The sequence below is a fragment of the Cylas formicarius genome, unplaced genomic scaffold (genome assembly GCF_029955315.1).
Source record: "Cylas formicarius isolate icCylForm1 unplaced genomic scaffold, icCylForm1.1 PGA_scaffold_10__41_contigs__length_53128322, whole genome shotgun sequence".
NCBI classification, from domain to species: Eukaryota; Metazoa; Arthropoda; class Insecta; order Coleoptera; family Brentidae; genus Cylas; species Cylas formicarius.
The window spans coordinates 29,661,574-29,683,051 of NW_026844214.1; the positions used below are offsets into that span (position 1 = coordinate 29,661,574).

General features: G+C 32.8%; 1 protein-coding gene across 8 annotated transcripts in view; it reads left to right on the forward strand.

Annotated features, from left to right (window-relative positions):
• LOC132697784 (cell adhesion molecule Dscam2) overlaps positions 1 to 21,478 on the forward strand; it is a 222,408-nt gene that overhangs the window by 141,287 nt on the left and 59,643 nt on the right. For all 8 annotated transcript variants that reach the window (XM_060663427.1, XM_060663454.1, XM_060663446.1 and 5 more), the window contains exons 2-3: positions 14,326 to 14,507; positions 17,776 to 17,932. In XM_060663427.1, the coding sequence (XP_060519410.1) occupies positions 14,326 to 14,507; positions 17,776 to 17,932 (339 nt within the window). The remainder of the gene's footprint in view (positions 1 to 14,325; positions 14,508 to 17,775; positions 17,933 to 21,478) is intronic.

A 21,478-nucleotide genomic window follows, 5' to 3' on the forward strand; every position in this document is an offset into this window, starting at 1 on the left:
ACTATTAAACTCAGCTGAAAGGAACCTAGAAGGAGCTAGTTGCATCGTGAAGAGAGACCACCAACCATATAAATGTTGAATGTCGTCGCCGATACATTGTCTCGACCAAATTTTGACGAATGCCAAAGAATTGCGTGAAGCACAGCTAAAAGAGTCTGATATCGAAAATATTATCAAATAATTTTTCAAAGAAACTTCCACAGGCTACTGTAATAACTTTTATAAAATTTCTAGTCGAACTAGTTCGTCGTCGAACGTTTCGCCAATGATCCTGTTGGCTTCTTCAGAGCTTGACTGACTGACTGTTTCCCACCTATCATCTACAGGTGATAAGGGAAGTCACCGAGAAAAACTTTCAACTCAAATGGGCATTGCAAAGTAGAGAAACAGTAGCAAGTTTTTTATTTTTAATTGCTTTACTTTAAATCGAATCATTCAGTTGGGAAAACGAGTTACTGAGTGAAAGAAAAGCTTCAAGTAGTCCGTCTTTTTTATTCCAATAACAATAGAAACAGTCCAAAAATATAGAACCGGGAAGAGAATATTTTGCTTTCTTTTGAAGGAAGCTCTACTTTTATGGATAATAATTAAAAAATAAAATTAATTTCAATAGAAAATCCCGAAATTTCAATCTCAGTTGTTCCGCATAAGACTCAGTCCACTTTAACCTACAAATTTATTCCAATTCAAGGCTTATCTAAAGGAAATAAAATTTACCTGTTACAATATTGTCCAGAAATGTCGAGGCACAATATAACAGAGGATCCCGAGTTTTTTGGGAAAAATTATTTTTACTAATGAAGCAATTGATATTAAATTTGGAGTGCCTTCCAGTTCGCCAAAAATTAATCTGGCTTGCCAACAACATGGGACACCGCCCCACAATACCGACCCAGTTACTGAATACCTAAATGACGGATATGATCATAGGATAGGCAGACATGGCAAAATTCTTGAAACAATGTTTGAAATGCCAGAGATTCAAACCCATGAATTTAAAACCAACTGATGGCGATAGATGGAGATGGAGATAGAACTGGAAGGTCCTCAAAATCTAAATATCAATTGCCCGTCAGATATCCATCAAGAAAAATCGGTCGGATTATTTGGTTGGTCAGCATGCCAGACCACACAGGAATCGATCTATCACCCTGTATTTTTACTAATGCTCATTTTTCCGATAAAAAATACCTGCTGTCATGAAGTTTGCTTCATTAGTAAAAAAATTTTTTCGCAAAAAAAAACGGGATCCTCTGTTATATTGTGTGCCTAGACATTTTTTCAATATTGTAAGAGTTAAATTTTATTTCCTTCAGATAGGCCTTGAACTGGAATAAATTTACAGATTAAAATAATTTTATTTTTAATTATTGTCCATAAAAGTATTCAAAAGAGAGCGAAATTTTCTCTTCTCGTTTCTTTTTTTTTCGACTGAGACTTTTGGTTTTATTAAATTGCAGAATAATGTGTACTCGTCTCCCATGATTATTCTGACTGTTTTGCCTTTTAACTGCAGCTATTGCTATCGGAATAAAAAAGACGGACTACTTGAAGCTTTTCTTCTTCTGAACTCATTTTCCCAACTGAATGATTCGATTTAAAGTAAAGTGATACAATATGTCACACAGAACGCTTGGCCAAATCGATCAACATCTGTTTAGTTTTAAATTAAAATAAAAAATAAAATTAAATAATTCAATTCATTCGATTCATTCAATTTTTTGCCATAACAGAAAATATATGGCGTGTTCTACTCAAAAATAAAAAACTTGCTACTGTTTCTCAACTTTGCGATGCCCGATTGAGTTAAAAGTTTTTCTCGGTGACTATATATATATATATATATATATATATATATATATATATATATATATATATATATATATATATATATATATATATATATATATATATATATATATATATATATATATTCAGTAAACATCATGTAGAGGGTTATTTTTTATATTTGCGTACCCACCTACAGGGGATAACGGAAGTCACCGAGAAAAACTTTTAACTCAATCGGGCATCGCAAAGTTGAGAAACAGTAGCAAGTTTTTTATTTTTGAGTAGAACACGCCATATATTTTCTGTTATGGCAAAAAATTGAATGAATCGAATGAATTGAATTATTTAATTTTATTTTTTATTTTATTTTAAAACTAAACAGATGTTGATCGATTTGGCCAAGCGTTCTGTGTGACATATTGTATCACTTTACTTTAAATCGAATCATTCAGTTGGGAAAATGAGTTCAGAAGAAGAAAAGCTTCAAGTAGTCCGTCTTTTTTATTCCGATAGCAATAGCTGCAGTTAAACGGCAAAACAGTCAGAATAATCATGGGAGACGAGTACACATTATTCTGCAATTTAATAAAACCAAAAGTCTCAGTCGAAAAAAAAAGAAACGAGAAGAGAAAATTTCGCTCTCTTTTGAATACTTTTATGGATAATAATTAAAAATAAAATTATTTTAATCTGTAAATTTATTCCAGTTCAAGGCCTATCTGAAGGAAATAAAATTTAACTCTTACAATATTGAAAAAATGTCTAGGCACACAATATAACAGAGGATCCCGTTTTTTTTTGCGAAAAAATTTTTTTACTAATGAAGCAAACTTCATGACAGCAGGTATTTTTTATCGGAAAAATGAGCATTAGTAAAAATACAGGGTGATAGATCGATTCCTGTGTGGTCTGGCATGCTGACCAACCAAATAATCCGACCGATTTTTCTTGATGGATATCTGACGGGCAATTGATATTTAGATTTTGAGGACCTTCCAGTTCTATCTCCATCTCCATCTATCGCCATCAGTTGGTTTTAAATTCATGGGTTTGAATCTCTGGCATTTCAAACATTGTTTCAAGAATTTTGCCATGTCTGCCTATCCTATGATCATATCCGTCATTTAGGTATTCAGTAACTGGGTCGGTATTGTGGGGCGGTGTCCCATGTTGTTGGCAAGCCAGATTAATTTTTGGCGAACTGGAAGGCACTCCAAATTTAATATCAATTGCTTCATTAGTAAAAATAATTTTTCCCAAAAAACTCGGGATCCTCTGTTATATTGTGCCTCGACATTTCTGGACAATATTGTAACAGGTAAATTTTATTTCCTTTAGATAAGCCTTGAATTGGAATAAATTTGTAGGTTAAAGTGGACTGAGTCTTATGCGGCAACAACTGAGATTGAAATTTCGGGATTTTCTATTGAAATTAATTTTATTTTTTAATTATTATCCATAAAAGTAGAGCTTCCTTCAAAAGAAAGCAAAATATTCTCTTCCCGGTTCTATATTTTTGGACTGTTTCTATTGTTATTGGAATAAAAAAGACGGACTACTTGAAGCTTTTCTTTCATTCAGTAACTCGTTTTCCCAACTGAATGATTCGATTTAAAGTAAAGCAATTAAAAATAAAAAACTTGCTACTGTTTCTCTACTTTGCAATGCCCATTTGAGTTGAAAGTTTTTCTCGGTGACTTCCCTTATCACCTGTAGATGATAGGTGGGAAACAGTCAGTCAGTCAAGCTCTGAAGAAGCCAACAGGATCATTGGCGAAACGTTCGACGACGAACTAGTTCGACTAGAAATTTTATAAAAGTTATTACAGTAGCCTGTGGAAGTTTCTTTGAAAAATTATTTGATAATATTTTCGATATCAGACTCTTTTAGCTGTGCTTCACGCAATTCTTTGGCATTCGTCAAAATTTGGTCGAGACAATGTATCGGCGACGACATTCAACATTTATATGGTTGGTGGTCTCTCTTCACGATGCAACTAGCTCCTTCTAGGTTCCTTTCAGCTGAGTTTAATAGTCGACTGGCATACTCGATTGGTCTTTCATTCCTCCTTTACTCCCCCTGGAGTAAAACTGCCCCCGTGCATGGGCACTGGCATCCATGCGTAAGATATAGGGTAACCGGGTGTCTGCCTGTCGTAATATTAGGCTACTGGTTAGCAAAAATTTCGGTTTACAAAACGTTTCCTCTTGTTTGGGTCCGCATGGCCAACTTGAGAACTGCGAAAACATGAACATGTCTGGAGGAAAGTCAGAAGTTGCTTGACGTTGTGTGGAAACTTCATTTCGTTTATCGCTGCCCACCGGATCGGGTCTAATTCCTTAATGGGTTATCAAGTGTCCCAAGTACCGCTTGTGCAACATGCGCTGTTCTCTGAAACGCGGAAGGGGCTGTTTTCAAGTCAAACGGCATTCGGTTATATCGAAATACTCCGAATGGTATGATGAACGCGGTTTTGTCTCTATCTGAGGGTCTTACCTTCCCCTGATGGTAACCATATTTTAAATCAAGTGGTGTATGTATCTAGTCCGTTTTGCCATTTGTAACATGTCATTGAGTCTAGGTGGTGGATATTTGTCCGTTTGCGTAACAGCGTTCAAGCGTTGATAATGCACACACCTTTCTTTGGGACTAGTACAACGGGTAATGAATGCGGCTATTCACATTCGAAGAAAAAGATTTTTCATCAGAACAGAAAATATATAAAAATAAAAAATTTGCCACTGTTTCTCAACTTTGTTATGCACATTTGTTTTCTTTCAGAAGTCCAAAATATAATACTTCAGAAATAACACAACTTTTGTAGTTTTATCCGTGACTTCTGTTAGGTGGATACGCAAATTTAAAAAATGACCCTGTACGTTTCAGCCTTTATGCGTCGTCTGACTTGGTCTTCGTGCGGTATCTAAAGCAAATTAATTTTGAAACTTAGTTTCTTTATTTACAATATATCTCTGAAGAGCATGGGACTGAGCGTATCACCGTGGTAGGTGAAATATATAAACTAATTCATAGATCGCAGATCCTACTTGAACGTGTATAAAGTTCTGCTGCCATCGCGTAATAAACTTTAATCTCTACTTAATTAAAATTAAGGTTTTTCCCGTTCCGTTGCTATTGGGTCTCTCTCAGTCCCGCAAATTAATTTCCAACTTTCCGCATTTCGCTAACATTTTTCAAAGGACTAAATTATTTTGCAGACCTTAAAAGAGTTTTATAAATTCAACGTCGTCAAAAGCATAATAACGCCATAACGGAATTAAAAATTTCCGCTCACGAATTTTGCAGAATGATGATTTAAAACGCGTGACATTCTTTATAACAAACGACTGAAATTCGAATATGCAGTTTTAATTTACAACACAATTCCAACTACTGACAAATCTTCTGGATTCCTCCTGCGTCGGTTGTTTATAAATCAAACTGGCTGATGTTTCGCCAATCATCCTGATGTCTTCTTCACAGTTTACCTGAAACTAGCTTGCATTCTAGTCTGTACCTGTTTATATATTGTTCGAGGGGGCGGAGCTATAGGAGGGGCATGAACATTGTCTCGGATGACTGAATCCCATGATGGTGACAGGTAAAGACCTAAGTCACGGCTAAGATTGTTTGGTTGCTTATAGATTTCCGTAGATTCTCGAATTTTTGTTAGTAGAAGATTTGATTGCAGGCAAGAATTTTGGAAGTTTTATTTATTAACAACTTACGTATGTGGAATCCAGATAAATAATTACATGCTTCAGTTAAGTGGGCCTATACCACCTTTTGCCTTTGCCAAAATTTGCAATAACAACATTATCTAATTTATTTTTGTCGATTGACAAAAATAAATTAGATAATGTTAAATAGAAATTGTCCACAATCTTATCTAAACACAGGAAGAAATCAACCGCTTACGTTTCAGTTTTTCTATCTCATCCGCCTACTATTCCTCTTCCCCTTCAAACGCTGATAAACAACGAAAAGAAGTGCCCAATAGATTTAATGAATATTTTTTCAATATATGAGAAAAATTACAGTTAAAATAGAGTTGCCCATCTCTCCATTTACGATAAATCAGATAATAGAACAGATAAATAGTTTAAAAAACAATTGCATCCCAGGAAAGGTTGCTTCAAAAATCTTAAAGTTTTTACACCTACGTATTGTTGATATTATATGTCATATAATTGGAATTATATTTCAGGCTGGTAATGTCCCCTATCAGTTTAAAAAGTTTATAAGTCGTAAGTCGAATTCCTGTAATTATAGACCAATTATTGTAATATCAAATTTAATAAAAGTATTTGAAAAGTGTTTACATAATGTTCTTAGTAGTAATGATAATTGTATAGTCATCAATTTCGTTTCACAAAGGTTATAAGTACTAATGATGCAATGGTGGAAATCATGAAGGAAATTACTAACCATCTGGATGGCTGTAATCAGTGTTCTTTCTGCACCTACAAATGACGTTGTCACTGTCATAAATAACCAATATACTCGTAAAGTGTGGAATGCGCGTCGTTGTTAACGATTTGTTTAAAAAATTATCTAACCGACAGGCCTCAATTCACGAAAATAGGAAGCTTTTTGAGTGTATTGTCAAGATAGGTATGTCACAAGAAACTGTGCTATTCAATTTATATATTAATGAATTACGAAATTTAAATGTGGATCATCCTTATGCGGACGACAGAGTAGTAGTTTGCGGTTTAAAAAGGATTTGATATAAGGAACACTAAATATGTAACTGGGAAAACTCGTTCCAACTTTTCAGAAATACATATTGACACTTTAGTAGAATGAATGAAGATAACAAATATTATAAAATACTTGGTAGTAATGGTTGAGAAAAAGCTTAAATGGGATAATCGTGTGTTATATTTGACAAAAAAATCTAATTCTTATTGCATAAATTTGATGTTATGATAATTCCTTTACAAAAAAAACGGTTATACTTATTTATAAAGTATTAGTTGAACCGCTTCTATCTGATTTCAAAGAGGGGGTGGGAGGTATGTGCATTATTTATCTTCAGGAATGTTACTGTAAGTCGTTTCTTTATAATATAGATGTTTGGAAGTGTTTTGTATATGTTTATCTTAGGTACATGTATACACATTTCCAAACATTCTTCGAGACAAGCACTTATAAACCATAGCTATCAAACTTTGTAGTTTGGTTCCTATATATAAAAGGTAAATTAAAGTAATTAAGATATTTTCTAGAGAAGTCGACAACTATATTTTGGATAACTCTTCCATTTTTGCCTTGCGTTTAATCTGGTTAATTATAATTTTGTAATTGTAGTTAAGATTGAACTGTTACAAATTAAGAAGTTGATGAATTTATTAATTTTGACACATACGGCTTGTTTAAACCCAGGTGTTTAGGTCAAATAGATATTACATTAAACATTACAATAAAGCATAATATTAATAATAACAATTAATATTAAGTTATGTTTTGAAATTGAATTGAAATTGAAATATAGAAAGATTTAAGAATTAGCAACACACATTTTGAAGCAACCGGTCGCCACGTGTGCGTACCCCACCCTTCCGCTGCTTGCAAAATATTAGCTCGTCACTTAATTAAACATCATTTGACTGTGGAGTATAACATACCTAATCTAAACATTCATTGCAATTGTTAGAGTACTTTTCCCATCACCTTGTTTGCCATACTAACCATTTCCAATTAAACATAACCCCACCATTTATCCCAATAATCAAAACACATTTTGCTAAAGTGTATTTGGCCTAAATCATTTTCTCGCCCCTTATTATCAATTTTATTGGAAAAATATTAATAATAAAACAAGTAACACCAAAGTAACGGTTAATCTTGTAGTAATTGTGCACTTTTTACCAGATAAATATTAAAAAATACTGAAAGGTTTTAAACAACCGCAGTAATCACGAGAAATTCCCATTTATTTTTTTAGGTCATAAATTATTACCATAAATTTTGGTCGAACTAAATGGGTTATGAATATCTACAAGTTTTATTATCGGCTCATAATGCTTGGATTTTAGTTACTCTCTTCCGCAGAGAAAGGTTAGGCAAATTTATGGGATGGATTTTGACCGTTTCTTTAATTTTCCCCTTTCAGCAGGCTTTACATACGATGCAACTATTAATTTTATCAACTTGTCGATTTATAATTGACTTGCACTTTACCATACGGAATTCTCCACAGTCGACACTCTTACATAGAAAACCAAAAAAGACTGCCATTTAAAAAATTAATTGCAATTTGCAAATGACCTCGCAAAAAAAAAACCTAAAAGTTTAACACAGTATCTCAAAAAGTGTATTACAAAAATTATTTGTGAAAAAATTAAATCCAAATGTAACTTTTATTTTACCAAAGAATGAAAAAATGGAATTTTGGAGAACTTGTTTTACACCTTTTCAGATACACCAACTAAGAACATGTTTCAAATTCATACAAACAAGATTTCTAAAGCGCTTTGTTTCCTAGGTGTCGAAGATTTTTTTCTTCAATTTAATGTCCACAATTTTTAAAATAATTAACTGTAATTTGGTATAATTACATATCAAAAACACAATATTTATACTATTTAGTCACCCCAAACTTTTTGTCGAAATTTCTTAGCTTTTAGTTTCGTATAAGATTCACCCTCCAATTTAGATACTTTCATGGCTCTTGATTTTTTTTCTCCAAATGGTTGGTAGATAAATTAAATAGTTGATACTTTTTATCTCGGCAACAAAGTGTTTTCGGAACCATATTTGTACAAAGTTTTGTCCGCATTTCAAGCCAAGGGATATGCCTCTAAGTTGAGCTGTATATGCATATGCATCACCGTGTATTGATGGATCTTATAGTGCTGCTAAGTAGTGTTCTATTCTTAGATTAATAACAAAACGTGTAAATGATATTCCTCGGGTAAAGTTAGAAACATTACATCTGTTATGAAATACTGTAGAAACTTTTGAGTCAACGAAATACCAGATTTTCCAATTCATCAATAGAATAAAATGTTTTAATCTTCCCAAAAAAAATGGAATTTATACTTATAATTATCCGTCCAAACTTGCGGTCTCAGAATAGCGGAATTAATAACGCCAAGAGGAAGTGGCACGTCGATCATCTTAAATTGACCAACGTAGAATGCGGAACGTTGACACGGCGAATAAGGGAAAAGTAAAAGCCTGTTTATGACTTTTAATAAAGCACAGGCTTTTGAAATATCTACGAGAAATAAAGATTATAGGGCATTGGTGATAGTGTAAAGTGTATGAGCACTAATATAGGTGTTACTGAGACTGGTATTTTAGATTTGAATATTGCCGATCATTTTTTAGTATATTTAAAGCTGCCGATGATTAGTTTCATGTACAGGCCAGTAAACAGTATTTATCGAGAGAATTGTGAAAAAGACCTTCAGAGTGTGCCTTGGCATAATGTACTTTCTGCAAGTAGTATTGATGAGAAAATCTCTCTTTTCAACGACTATGTACTGCATGTACCCTTTAAAAAAATTTGCAAACAAAGTAACTATTGCATTGCATAACTGATAATATAAAATGATTACAAATAGTAAATAACAAAGCGATTAATTTAAACAATCAAAGCTCTCTGTCCATTATAATTACTATAAACTTATTAGACACTACACAACGATACCAGTTAGGAAAAAAAAAATACAAACCAAATTTCAAAATTCTAATTCTAGAGAGAAGTGACGTGAACTAAAAAACTTAATATTATAAAAATCGAACAAAACACTAATTGTCTAATTGTGTAATTGTATAATAACTAATAATCCAGATGCTCTTAATAATTTCTTTCTAAGCTCCACTGCCTCTAACACCTTGCCCAACCCAGAACTTCTTAACTTTTAAAAAAGAACATTATTGACAGAATATGAATATGACTATCGAAGTTGAAGTACTATTAAGGTGAAGGCAACAGCAAGCGATAGTATTAATATCACTTTACTGCAACTTTATTGCCCCCTAATTATAAAGTATATTGTCCACATAACAAATTTATTTTGTCCTCATATTTTCCTGTACTGTGGAAACAAGTCATACCCCAAGGTAATGTAAAAGAACCTACAGAGTTTGATCATTTGCATTCTATGAGTATTCTTCCCACACTCTCTAAGATTCTAGAGAAAATAATGGACAAGTAAATAAGAGCAATTCTCAATATTTACAGTATTGTGCGCCCACAACAATCGGGACATAGATCTGGTTATAGATGTGAAAGCGTTCATGACATTTTGGCTTGTGATAAAAAAAAATTGCTGCCTTGGTTTTACTTGATTTTAGCAAAACCTTTGACACGATAAATCATGAAATCCTCATTTGAATTCTCCATCACATAGGATTCAGTGAAGAGTCTTGTAAATTCGTTCTTTTTAAAGGACGGAAAACAAAAAGTGATAATTAAGGAATCAACCTCTAGGGCTTCGGCTGTCAACAAGGGAGTACCCCAGGGTAGTATTTTAGGTCCATTTCTGTTTGCGATTTTTACAACCAGATTTCCATCATTACAGTCTCGTGATGCCCACTGTACTTTTTTTTCTGAGAAGTGCCTCAATGAAACAAATATTATCCAAAAGAACAAATACCATAATAATAACAATATTTTTATTAGTCAAATTTCAAGTGAAATAAACGTTGGGAATATTTTTTTGTCAATTGTCACTTTAATATAACTGGTAAGTTAATTTTTTCCTTTAATGATTTCCACAGTCTTCGTGAGTACCTAAATTCATGTTCCTCGAGGTGCTGATTTGCTGATTTCAAACTCGTGCAGTTTTGAAGAAAAAACGTGCCACATTCCCCTTTAAATAAGCAAAATCGTAAAATAAAAATACATCAATACATTATTTTTTATTTTATGGGCGATTCTTTAGTTTTTGAATTGTAATCTAACATTTTAAGTAATATAGAGTATAATTAACTATATTTGAGTTTGCAATTTCATACGTCGGGTTTTTTATTAACAGGTGTCCAAATTATTGCTAGGTTTATCTGGATCAGGCTTTAAATTTTTACAGCCGATTGACGGGACAGGGTATCAGATTTCTTTGTAATCTTCAAATGACAATACTAGTAAACATGAATGAATGATAATTTATCACTGAATCGTAACCGCAAACTCTTTGTAGACGACAATCATATCGAAGTTTTCCATTTTCACAAAACTTAATTATTTTTTTATGATTTATCCGCACCCTAATTGTAAGTGTTATTAAGGAATACTTTGACTGAAACTTAATTGCTATAAATTTAATTTAGAAATTTATAATCAGGAGTTTACTGCTTATGCAGCTGTAAATTTTTGCACCCAATATCTCCTAAAGTTTTAAAATCAATGTGTGCACACTTAAAATGCTTTCGTCAGGGGTAGTTTTTTCTAGATCGCTTCACTCGAATGGTTTTCAATGCCATCGGTCCGAAGGAACTTTTTTCTGAAATAAATTACCTCCACATTATTACCTCTGACACGTTTACTTAGTGAGGAAAATTCGAATTTATGATGGAAAATGTCAATATACTTTTTTCGACTTTAATAGCGGTATTTTATGGTCTCAAACGGGTCGCAAAATGGGATTCAAATATCAATATTTTGATTTTGCTCTCTTTGTTTGGCATATCAAGAGGTCAGGGGCACGTAAACGAAGCATGTTCTCTTTATCTTTATAGTGTAGTGAATTTGTTTAGCAATCGATCAGACAAAGTAAACAACAAAATATAATTAATGTTAATTTCTCAGATTTTGGACCATCTCCTTATTAAGGACCAATACATTCTATTGTATTGATCCCACATAAGCATAAATTAAACAGTGAGTTTTATTTTACGCACTTCACATCCAAAATACCTGCCTGCTCATCCGTGGCCGAGTTGGGTGCAATGACCCACGAATTTGTCCACTAAGGACGCCGATACAGGTGCACATTCGGGTTGTTGTAAATATTGTTAATATTTGCTATGAATAGAGGTTATTTAAATTTGAGATTCTTCCAGGGAGGCTCCATGTGGACAACATCAGCCTCATATCTTATCTCTTTTGTTGCTTCGACCAAACATAGTCTGCAATTCCAGATCCCAATCTGTTTCGTGTGTGTGTTTTTTTGTTCGTCAAGTGGTACGTTTAGACTAGTTTTGGTTTCTCCAATACACGTTCAATCGCAAGGTACAAGATACTCTCTCTTGATTTGACGTTTCGGATATGGTTTTAGTGAAAGCAACAAACAGCTTAAGGTTTTACTATAAAGTTAACGGATATTTATAAAGGGTTTATAAGCAACTTTAGCTTCTATAACAGATTTTGCAGTTTCATAAGAAACCATTGGTGTTATAAGTTTTGTAAGACTTATTTTCTTAAAGAATTCAGAATCTAAGCACAGTTGCCAGAATATTAAATAAAATAGCAAATTTTATAGAATGTGTCCTAGACCCATGATAATATTTTGCTAAGTGCACTGAGCGATAAATCATTGAAAACTAGACCTAATCTAAAAGAAATTCACCAAAATTTAGACTTTCAAGACAATATTGTATTGATAAATACCGAAATGTAGCATTACTCTGCTAGGTTTTTAAAAAACACGTATGGGGTGCTCATTATTAGCCACCATTTTATCTGTATTGTACGACATTACAGTCATTTCAGATTCAGTCGATTCAGGGGGGCGGAAAACAGCCCCTTGTTGGAGTCCCGTGCTCTTGGAATGACCGTCAAAGAAGGTATTGATTGCTCAACTTCTTCGGTTGAACAATTTTAAAAGTTTGCAATAAGTAAACAATTGAAAAGTGAGTTTATGATTGCATAAGTGACATTGGACATTGGGCTACTTTTAGTTTTATGGCTGTAAAGAAATTTTTATAAATACCATTTTGGTAACTAGCAGCTAAGTATTCAAAAATTCAAAAAGATAGTTTTCTTTTCTAAAAAGCGACCATGGCATTGCTTATACGGGCGCCATTGCTACATTTTTTCGAATCGATATAAATATCAACATAAAAAATAATATACAAAAATATGAAGCGAATGGGGGTGTTTTTTGGTGTTTAAAAACACTTTACGTAGGTTTTACAGCGGTAACAAAAATATATTCCTTGAGGTTATCAAACTTATTTATAGTGGATAAAGGTATTTGCAACCTCTTAGTTGCAAATAAATAGGAAGTAAAAGTTTTATATGGAACTAAAATTTGGTTACTGTAACCTTTATAAGCTTAAAGTGAAATAGCGGTTTTATAGGATTAACGAAAACGTTTCGCGAACAATTGATATGTTTTATAAAATCAGTAATCGAGAAGTGACCGTTACCATTATGAAACAAAAAATAAAAATGGTAGTTGAGCTTTTAAAGTCGCTGCTGATGTTTTTTTATAATAAGTTTTTTATAATAATATAATAATAATAATAATGTTATTATTATTATAATTTTAAATTAATCAAAAAATACTAACTTAAAATTAAAATAAAAATTAATTCATTAAATGAGTTCCTTCTGAAGTTAATTTTAACCTTAACCAAAAAGACATTAATTTGCAGAAAAAATGAAGCCGTGCTTAATTATAGCACAAGAAATCTCTCTTTCTGTCTCCCTTACGGTTCTCTAAATAATAATAGAAACAATTTATTGAATGTTGAAAAAAATTAATTAAAAAGTTTTTCCCAGAGCTTGGTGGAAATTAAATTTCGGCTAAACACCGTAACAACTTAATCGTTGTTTGAGGCGTAAAACGCTGTTGGCATATGGATCGCTCTAAACCAGACATCAAGTGTAATGTTACGCATTAACGATGGCCCCTGGCGGAATACATGCCTTTCGCAGTATTCCAAAAGTGCCTAACTATCATTTGGTCATAATGTTAAGCAGCGTGCTTTAGCCGGGTAATTGCTTAATTAGGCTTAAATATGAGCAGGAAAAATGTTTGGACTACACGCCAGAGTAAGTTAATATTACCTGAAATCACTAAATATGTAATTATCGGTACATATTGTTTAGTTACTTATATATACTGTAAAAAAAATCGTATTATTGAGAAAATTTGAAAAAAGTGATGAATGTACTATTAGAAAATCCGAAGCAAAGAATTGCAAAAATATGGTTAAATGGATAAAGATATAGAAAATTTCTTACTCTGCAAATTTTATAAAGAAAACATTTATGGCATCAGCCAGTTATGCCAAGTTGTTCTTCACCAAAAAATTGAAATAATTACCTTATTTTCTTTCACGGGAAGTCGATTTTTTTAATAATTTGTAAATATGATATTTGTTCGCTTTTTTTATCAAATTGACAAACTAAGTCCTTTTAACAAAACACTCAGTGACCATCCGTCAGACCAATTTTGATTCTAATAGCAGATTTAAAAAAAAATAGGTAGATCAATGTTAAACACATATTTTATCGACCTGTAGGACTTAAAAAATTCAATTAAAATAATTGCATAATAAATAATTATTTTATACAGAGTTGTCACGATATGCGTCACCAAAGTTTTGCTCAATGAGCTTATTTCTTTCAGCACTACCACCTAATGGATCGATGGGCAGTGGCGCTGACCTACAGGGTCCCCTCTTTGTCGTCGAGCCTGCGCATCGAGTAGAGTTTAGTAACACCTCTGGAGGAAGAGTGGATTGTTCGGGCCACGGAAGTCCTTCGCCAGAAATTGAATGGGTTGGCCCCGATGGTGCACCTGTGCAACAAGTAATACCAGCTCTATATATTTTTCAAGTACACAAGCATTTGGTTTATGATTACAACATATACTTTACTGGGAGCACCGAGGCAGACTTATCATAAAAAATCCGGATTTATTTCTAAACACATTTTATCACCATAGTCATTTTTTTCCTAAATGGGTTCATCTTCTTGAAAAAAGTGTTTTTTTTTAATGAAACCTCTTATAGGCCAATTTGATTCCGCCTAGTATGAACTTCTGAAAAATGTATAACAGTATAGGGTTATTTGTATAAATGACCTCACAAAAATATTTTTTCATAAATTTTCATTAAGGTATTTGCGGAAGGTCTTGGAAAAAGTATCTATTAAATATCTCAAATAGTTACCTTATTTATTCCTAACAATACACACAATAACAAAATGTAGGATACAAAAAAAATTAAAGGATCATAAATTTAAGCCTTATAACATTGATATCCTGGCGATCCAGATAGGCGATGGTGTATTGCCATTCGTTTTTGGAGTAAATTAGTCGGCTGAAACTTTCAAAAGCAAAATACTTGACATTGGTATCAAGAACACCAAAATATCATATTTGAGCAAGAACAACGACGTTTTGGTTTTGATGTGGCTTGTTTCATACTAGGCACTAAAATCGTATATGGTATTTTTGAAGGTGTTCTGACTGCCGAGTTGTATATGGAAATATTGCAAGATATGATACCAGAATTATTAGATTATGTACCGTTGGCGCACATAAATTCGATATTTTTTCAACAAGATGGGGCACCCGCTTATAATCCCAGACAAGTAGGGCCCTTTTGAGAGCACACTTTTGGAGATAATAGAATAGGTAATAATGGGCCTAACAGGTGGACGCGAGGTCCTCTCTCACATTTAAATAGTAAAATAAATGTCAATCGCCACCATAATATCGGAGAGCTCCGAGCAGCCACAGAAGCAGCTTTTGAAGGTTTGCAAGAATGCAACCTCTTGTTATTCTAAAAGCTTTGGAAAGGATTAAAACAGTGTGCAGGTGGTGAGTCTCTAGAAAATAGTAGACATTTTCAACATTTTTTTTAACTTTATAAATTAAATTATATTCAGATTTGCAAAAAAATGCTAATATTTAATAATTTTTATGTTTCTTATCATTGCAAATATTGTTTTCATATCTAGATTCTCGATTTGGTTTATCTTTTTTAATAACATATAGGTCACAAGGCCATCTAAAATGTTACAAATAAAATTTTAAGTTGGCTTCATGCAAATTATGAAAGTTATTGTGTAAATATTGCCAGGAATAAATAAGGTAATTATTTTAAATATTTGATATATCTTTTTCCATGGCCTACCGCAAATATCTTTATGAATATTTTAAAAAAATCATTTTTGTGATGTCATTTCCACAAATAACCCCATTCTGTTATACAATTTTGAGAGGCTCATACCAAGCCGAATCAAAAAACATTTTTTTTCCTATTAAAAGGCCAAACCGTTTAGATTCTAGGGATGTCCCAAAACTTCAAATTTCCAAAATCACCCTGTATTCTAAAAACTAAGCAAGTCATGAAAAGCAGGGCCCTAACTGCACTAATAACGGACATACCCTTCAGTCGCGACCAAAATGGGACACAGTGTACTGTAAGAAAAACTCGAGAATATTCGATGTCACACTCACGAAAGCACTTACGCTACTGCAAATCCACCTGCCCCCTTAATCCATTGCTTTGTCAGTTTGACCAATGTTCGTTTTTATTCGTTTTGTCGGTTTTAATGTCTATCTCGACAAGTTTTGATGATCATAATTCGTAGGTAGCCTAAGAATCCTTTTTAACGAGAGCCATTTTCCAATTAAAAACGTTTTGAATTTCAATTATCGCAGATTATCACTTGCGACCAATAACCAAACGATACACGATCAGCTATAATAAAGTAAACAAAAAAATCACATCTTACCATGGTTGCCACATTAAAAATATATACGATATAGCAGTATTCTCACTCATTTCATAAAAGTTCACTCCGCTGCACGTTCCTCATGTCAAACAATAATTTGCAAAAATGTTCGCAACAAATAATTTTTATTGAAAACGTATAAAATGCACCATGATTATGAACGTCTTTCGATACTCTTTTATTAAATTACATTCGCTTCGCTACGCTCCCATCGTGCCTAAACAAACTAGTGACTAAAGTGCGGATGCAAAACTTGTATTGTAAAATTGTATATTGGACAAAAAAATTCTCAATGAGAGTAGGACGAAGGGTACAGATAAAATTAACCACGTACTAGTTTTGTTCCAGCACAAACTTTTATCAGGGTCGTTATTACACATTTCATGTTTATATTTACAAATATTGACTAACACCATTACTAATTAAATTAACTTTGGTGGTAATTAATGGAAACATAATTCTGCTTAACAAATCCGATCCCCCTAATAAAGGAAGTTTACTCACTGTATATCGAAACAACACTAGCAGGTTTAAGAGAAGTGTTCAAATTTGAGGCAACGGGATGCAAGTAAATGCGGTAACACGTTATTCGCGATAAGGTCAAAAGTTTAGCAAACGTAGGATCCGAGTTTCTTTTTTTTTAGTTTTTTTAGCTGGTAGATAAAGTCATCTACTTAATGGGAGATCCCCCTTTTATAGTTTACCGTTAAATTTTAGTCCCTTATTTGCAAGAAACCACACCTCTGACAAAATACCAATTTGTCCATGTTTATCTTACTTGCCTTTATTCATCTCAGCTTTATAGGCTGGTTTTATTGGTTTTTGGTTAGTTTCCTTTTAGAAATTGGCTTTGCCTAGTACTTTCGAACTCATGAATCAAACGAATAGTGAGCAAAGAATGCTCAACCTGAATTAACTTCTGGAGTAAAAGAACCTGTTAAGCAATAAAATTGCCAAATTTTTTATAATATGGTAAATTGTTTGTACCATAAAAAAAATACAATCTACTAATCTGTATGCGAGGTATACTTTAATACACCATGTAAGATTTTCTCTAACATATTAGAACATAAAACGGCAGAGATAGCTCCAAGTATTTTTAAGTTTAATTCCCGAAAGTTTGACCTAAAATATATTTATTATGATTACAAATTCTTATGCTCCAATATGAATTAAAACGAAAATTTTTTAATATATGCAAATCGACTTGCACTTTTTTTTACGCTAAGAGGACTAGGTAGGGTTTACAAAAGATTTTCTTTTCTGATTTGTTTAAGCTCTTGTTTACCTGTTTGTGTAAAAATTATCACTTATATACTTATTTCTTTTGTAGATCCCTGATTTGAGACTGCTTTTTCCAAACGGGTCGCTTATATTTCCCCCATTTTCCAACGACCGTTATCGCCACGACATTCACGCTGCCCTCTACAGATGTAAACTTAAAAGTATGTTGGGAATTGTGATCAGCAGAGAAGTGCATGCCAAAGCAGGTTTGTTTTCGCATTTTTCAATAAAATACATGTATGCGCCGGTAGCATAAGAGCAAAGGAATAGACTTTGCCTATGAAAAAAAGTTTTACTGTAGCAGCTGAGTGAAGAAATTCACGAACTAAATGTCAGATTGACAAATTGCGTTTTATATATCGTGTTTTAAACTATTTTTAATATACAGAATGTTTTGTTTGATTTCGTCTCAGACTGACAGATATTTTTTTTTCTATACGCGCTGTATACTATTCCTAAAAAAAGGTTCTTTTCACACTTCGTACGTAATTGAAATAATGTAGAAACATTTTTCAATTCAAATAATTTCAAAAGCTAAGTTAACTAAAAGCAGATACTTCTTATTTTAACTAAGCAAGTCAAAAATAAATGTGTAATACTTTTGGCCCTTTTGGAACAACTCATAACATATGTAAGTAATTTTTAAAAGTATTTAAATGTATACGTAACTTGCGTTAAAAAAATACATATTTAGCAGTTCGTTTTAAAATTCATTTTTTAATAAATCCAGAAAATGGATAAAACAATTTTCCGAAATATCGGGTATTTCCAAATACTCCAATACTCGTTTCACACTTATAAAATATTGTGGACACGGTAAAAGTACTACTTCAAACAACAAACTTTTTAATTGTCCCTCAAACACATCAAAATATTTTGTTAAAGCCTTGTCAAATGTATTATTTACCCAACATGTTTCCAATGTTGTCGATCCAATTCGGAAAGAAATAGTTTCCAAAGTGGATTTAAACTATTTTTCAAAGGAATTTTTGCGTCTGCTACTAGCTCAAAACAAATTCAATTTCGTGTCTATTTTCTTCTTATACAACGGAAAATAATTCGTTTGCATAATAATAGCTCGTCGTAAACAATGCATTTACGAGTACAGTAAAGAATAAAATGAAACTGCCACAGTTGTACTTTACAACTTTCCTTGTCTGCTTCGATTTAAAGTTCACTTTAGAAAAAGAACCGCCATGAGTACCACGAGTCCCGAAAAGAAAGAATAGATGAAAAAAATTTTTTGCAAGGACCTAAATACAGATGTTCGCTGGAAGGGAAAAGCGAAAAATATTAGCAACGCATTTGCTCCCCATTGTTAGCTTTGTGCTACTACTGTGTTATCATGTGTTGATGTCGCAGGTACCAAGGAACTAATGGCAACTTCATTATATGAATAAATAAGAATAAATAGATATACAACCTGGATCAAAAAGTTTGCGGAATTTAGTTAAAAAATTAAAAATATAAGTTTATTCATCTAAATCTGTATTGTCACATTTAAAGTAATCCCCATCAACTGCAACAGGCCTATGCCAGGGCTTGATCTAATCCTCGAAATATTTTTTATATTCGGTTTTCGGTACGCCATCAGTGCTTCCTGTGAGTTTTTCCATTACTACCTGACTGCTGAAACGCGTTCCCCGTAGTAGTTTTTTTTAACCCGATTGAACAGAAAGAAGTCACAAGGAGGCAAATCAGGTGTAGTCGGTGACTGTTTTATAGTATTTGTTCTCTCTTTCGGCGAATTGCCTCACGCAAACGTCTCATAACGCCCAAATAATACTTGTTTGTTAATGTTTACTTTCTGTCCTTCTGGCAAAAATACATCATAAACTACACCATGGTAATCCATGATAAGCGTGAGTGTTGTCTTCTTTTTTGACCGAAAACGACATGGTATTTTTGGTCTCGGCTCATTTGGTGAACGTTTGGATGATGTCTAGATTGCGTGTCTTATTCATAAACCCACATCTCGTCTCCAGTAATGATCCTTTTGATGAATGTGGGATCAGATTTAGCCTCGTAAATCATCTCTTTTCCAACGTCAACACGGTCTCTTTTTTTGTATGAAATTGAGATTGTCTGACATCAACAAAAATAATTTAACTCCAGGGTACTTTGAAAACAGTGGGAATTGGATTATAATAAATTCAATCAGCTAAGTGAAGAAATTCATGAACCAAATGTCAGATTAACAAATTGCTTTTTTCTATACCGTGTTCTAATCTATTTTTAATATACAGAATGTTTTGTTCCAGTTCGTCTCAAACTAGCAGATATTTTTGAAAAGAAACTTCCACGCGCTACTGTAATACTTTTTATAAAACTTCTGGATTCCTCCTGCTTCGGTTTTTGTTGAGTCGAACTAACTAACGTTTCGCCAATGATCCTGTTGGTTGAAACAGTTTCAGTCAAGCTCCGAAGAAGCCAACAGGATGATAGTTCGACTCAACAAAAACCGACACAGGAAGAAGTTTTATAAAAGGTATAGCAGATATTTTTTTCCATACGCACTGTATACTATTCTGAAGAAGAAGGTCCTTTTTACACTTCGTATGTATTTGAAATATTATATAAACATTTTTCAATTCAAATAATTTAAAAACCCCAGATTAATTTAAAAACAGATACTTCCTATTTATATAAATGTATAACACTTCTTGCCCTTCCGTACCATATGCAAGTAGTTTTGGTAATGATAATGTTCAAGTGCTCCGCCATCTCTCTGATCTAACCAAAACTAACCACCGTGTAGGTTATGCCGGGAACTTTTTGATCAAGGGGTTGGAAACAAGAAATCAAATAGTTACGAAAATGCCTGACACAAAAATATAGTCAGAGTTTCGGTTTCCACTTTAATTAATACAAAATTGAGAAACCAAGCTTACAAAAGGCGCTGACAAGAAATCCTGCTCGCAGAAAATAAAATTAATTTATGTTCAATTGCTAATTGAGACGTAGATCCAGTCGATGGTGTGCAAATAACTTATTAAATATTAATTCGTAGTGGCATAATTGTATAGGCAATAATAAAAATACCTATTCTTCACAAAAAATATTTATTGATTAATTATTATTGATCGCTGAACAAATTTCCAAAAATTAAAAATGCTTGAAACAGAGCATCTCGGATTTAAATTTGAAATTTGTAAGCAGGCTAGACAACTGCAAAATCCTTTTATGTACTACGAGATTTATGTAAAAATTAAATACAAACTGTTTTTGGTTTTAAGGTCAAATTAAATGAAACACCCTGCGTTTGATGCGAGTTAGCTTTTCCATTCCCATGGTTTGACGAATTGTTATTAATTTTTATTGTCATTTTTTGCCAGAATAAAACCTACTCAATAAGTGTCTAAGCCGATAAGTACGGTATACATTTCGAACCGTCCTTAGTAGTTTAAAACTGGTAGTTTTAAATAAACACGACCTAACATCCTGCGGTTTACTTTGAATACCTAGCTATCTTTAGCGTATTAGGACACAATTAGCATTTTAGTTTGTTTGAAGGGAGCAATGAAACACTGAAATACTGTTTACTAAAATTGTGTCGAGTAAACACATTAGAAAATAATTAAAATATTTTTATATTTATGAAACTGTCTTTTTCTGTACAAATTATACAGGGTGAATCCAATTATAAAATCATCTAAAACTCAACTTTAATTCAGAGGGAGTATTGCGTTCATTCGCCACTTCAATTGTTGATAAAACGATAATGGCAAATTTGTATAAAATGGTCCATACCC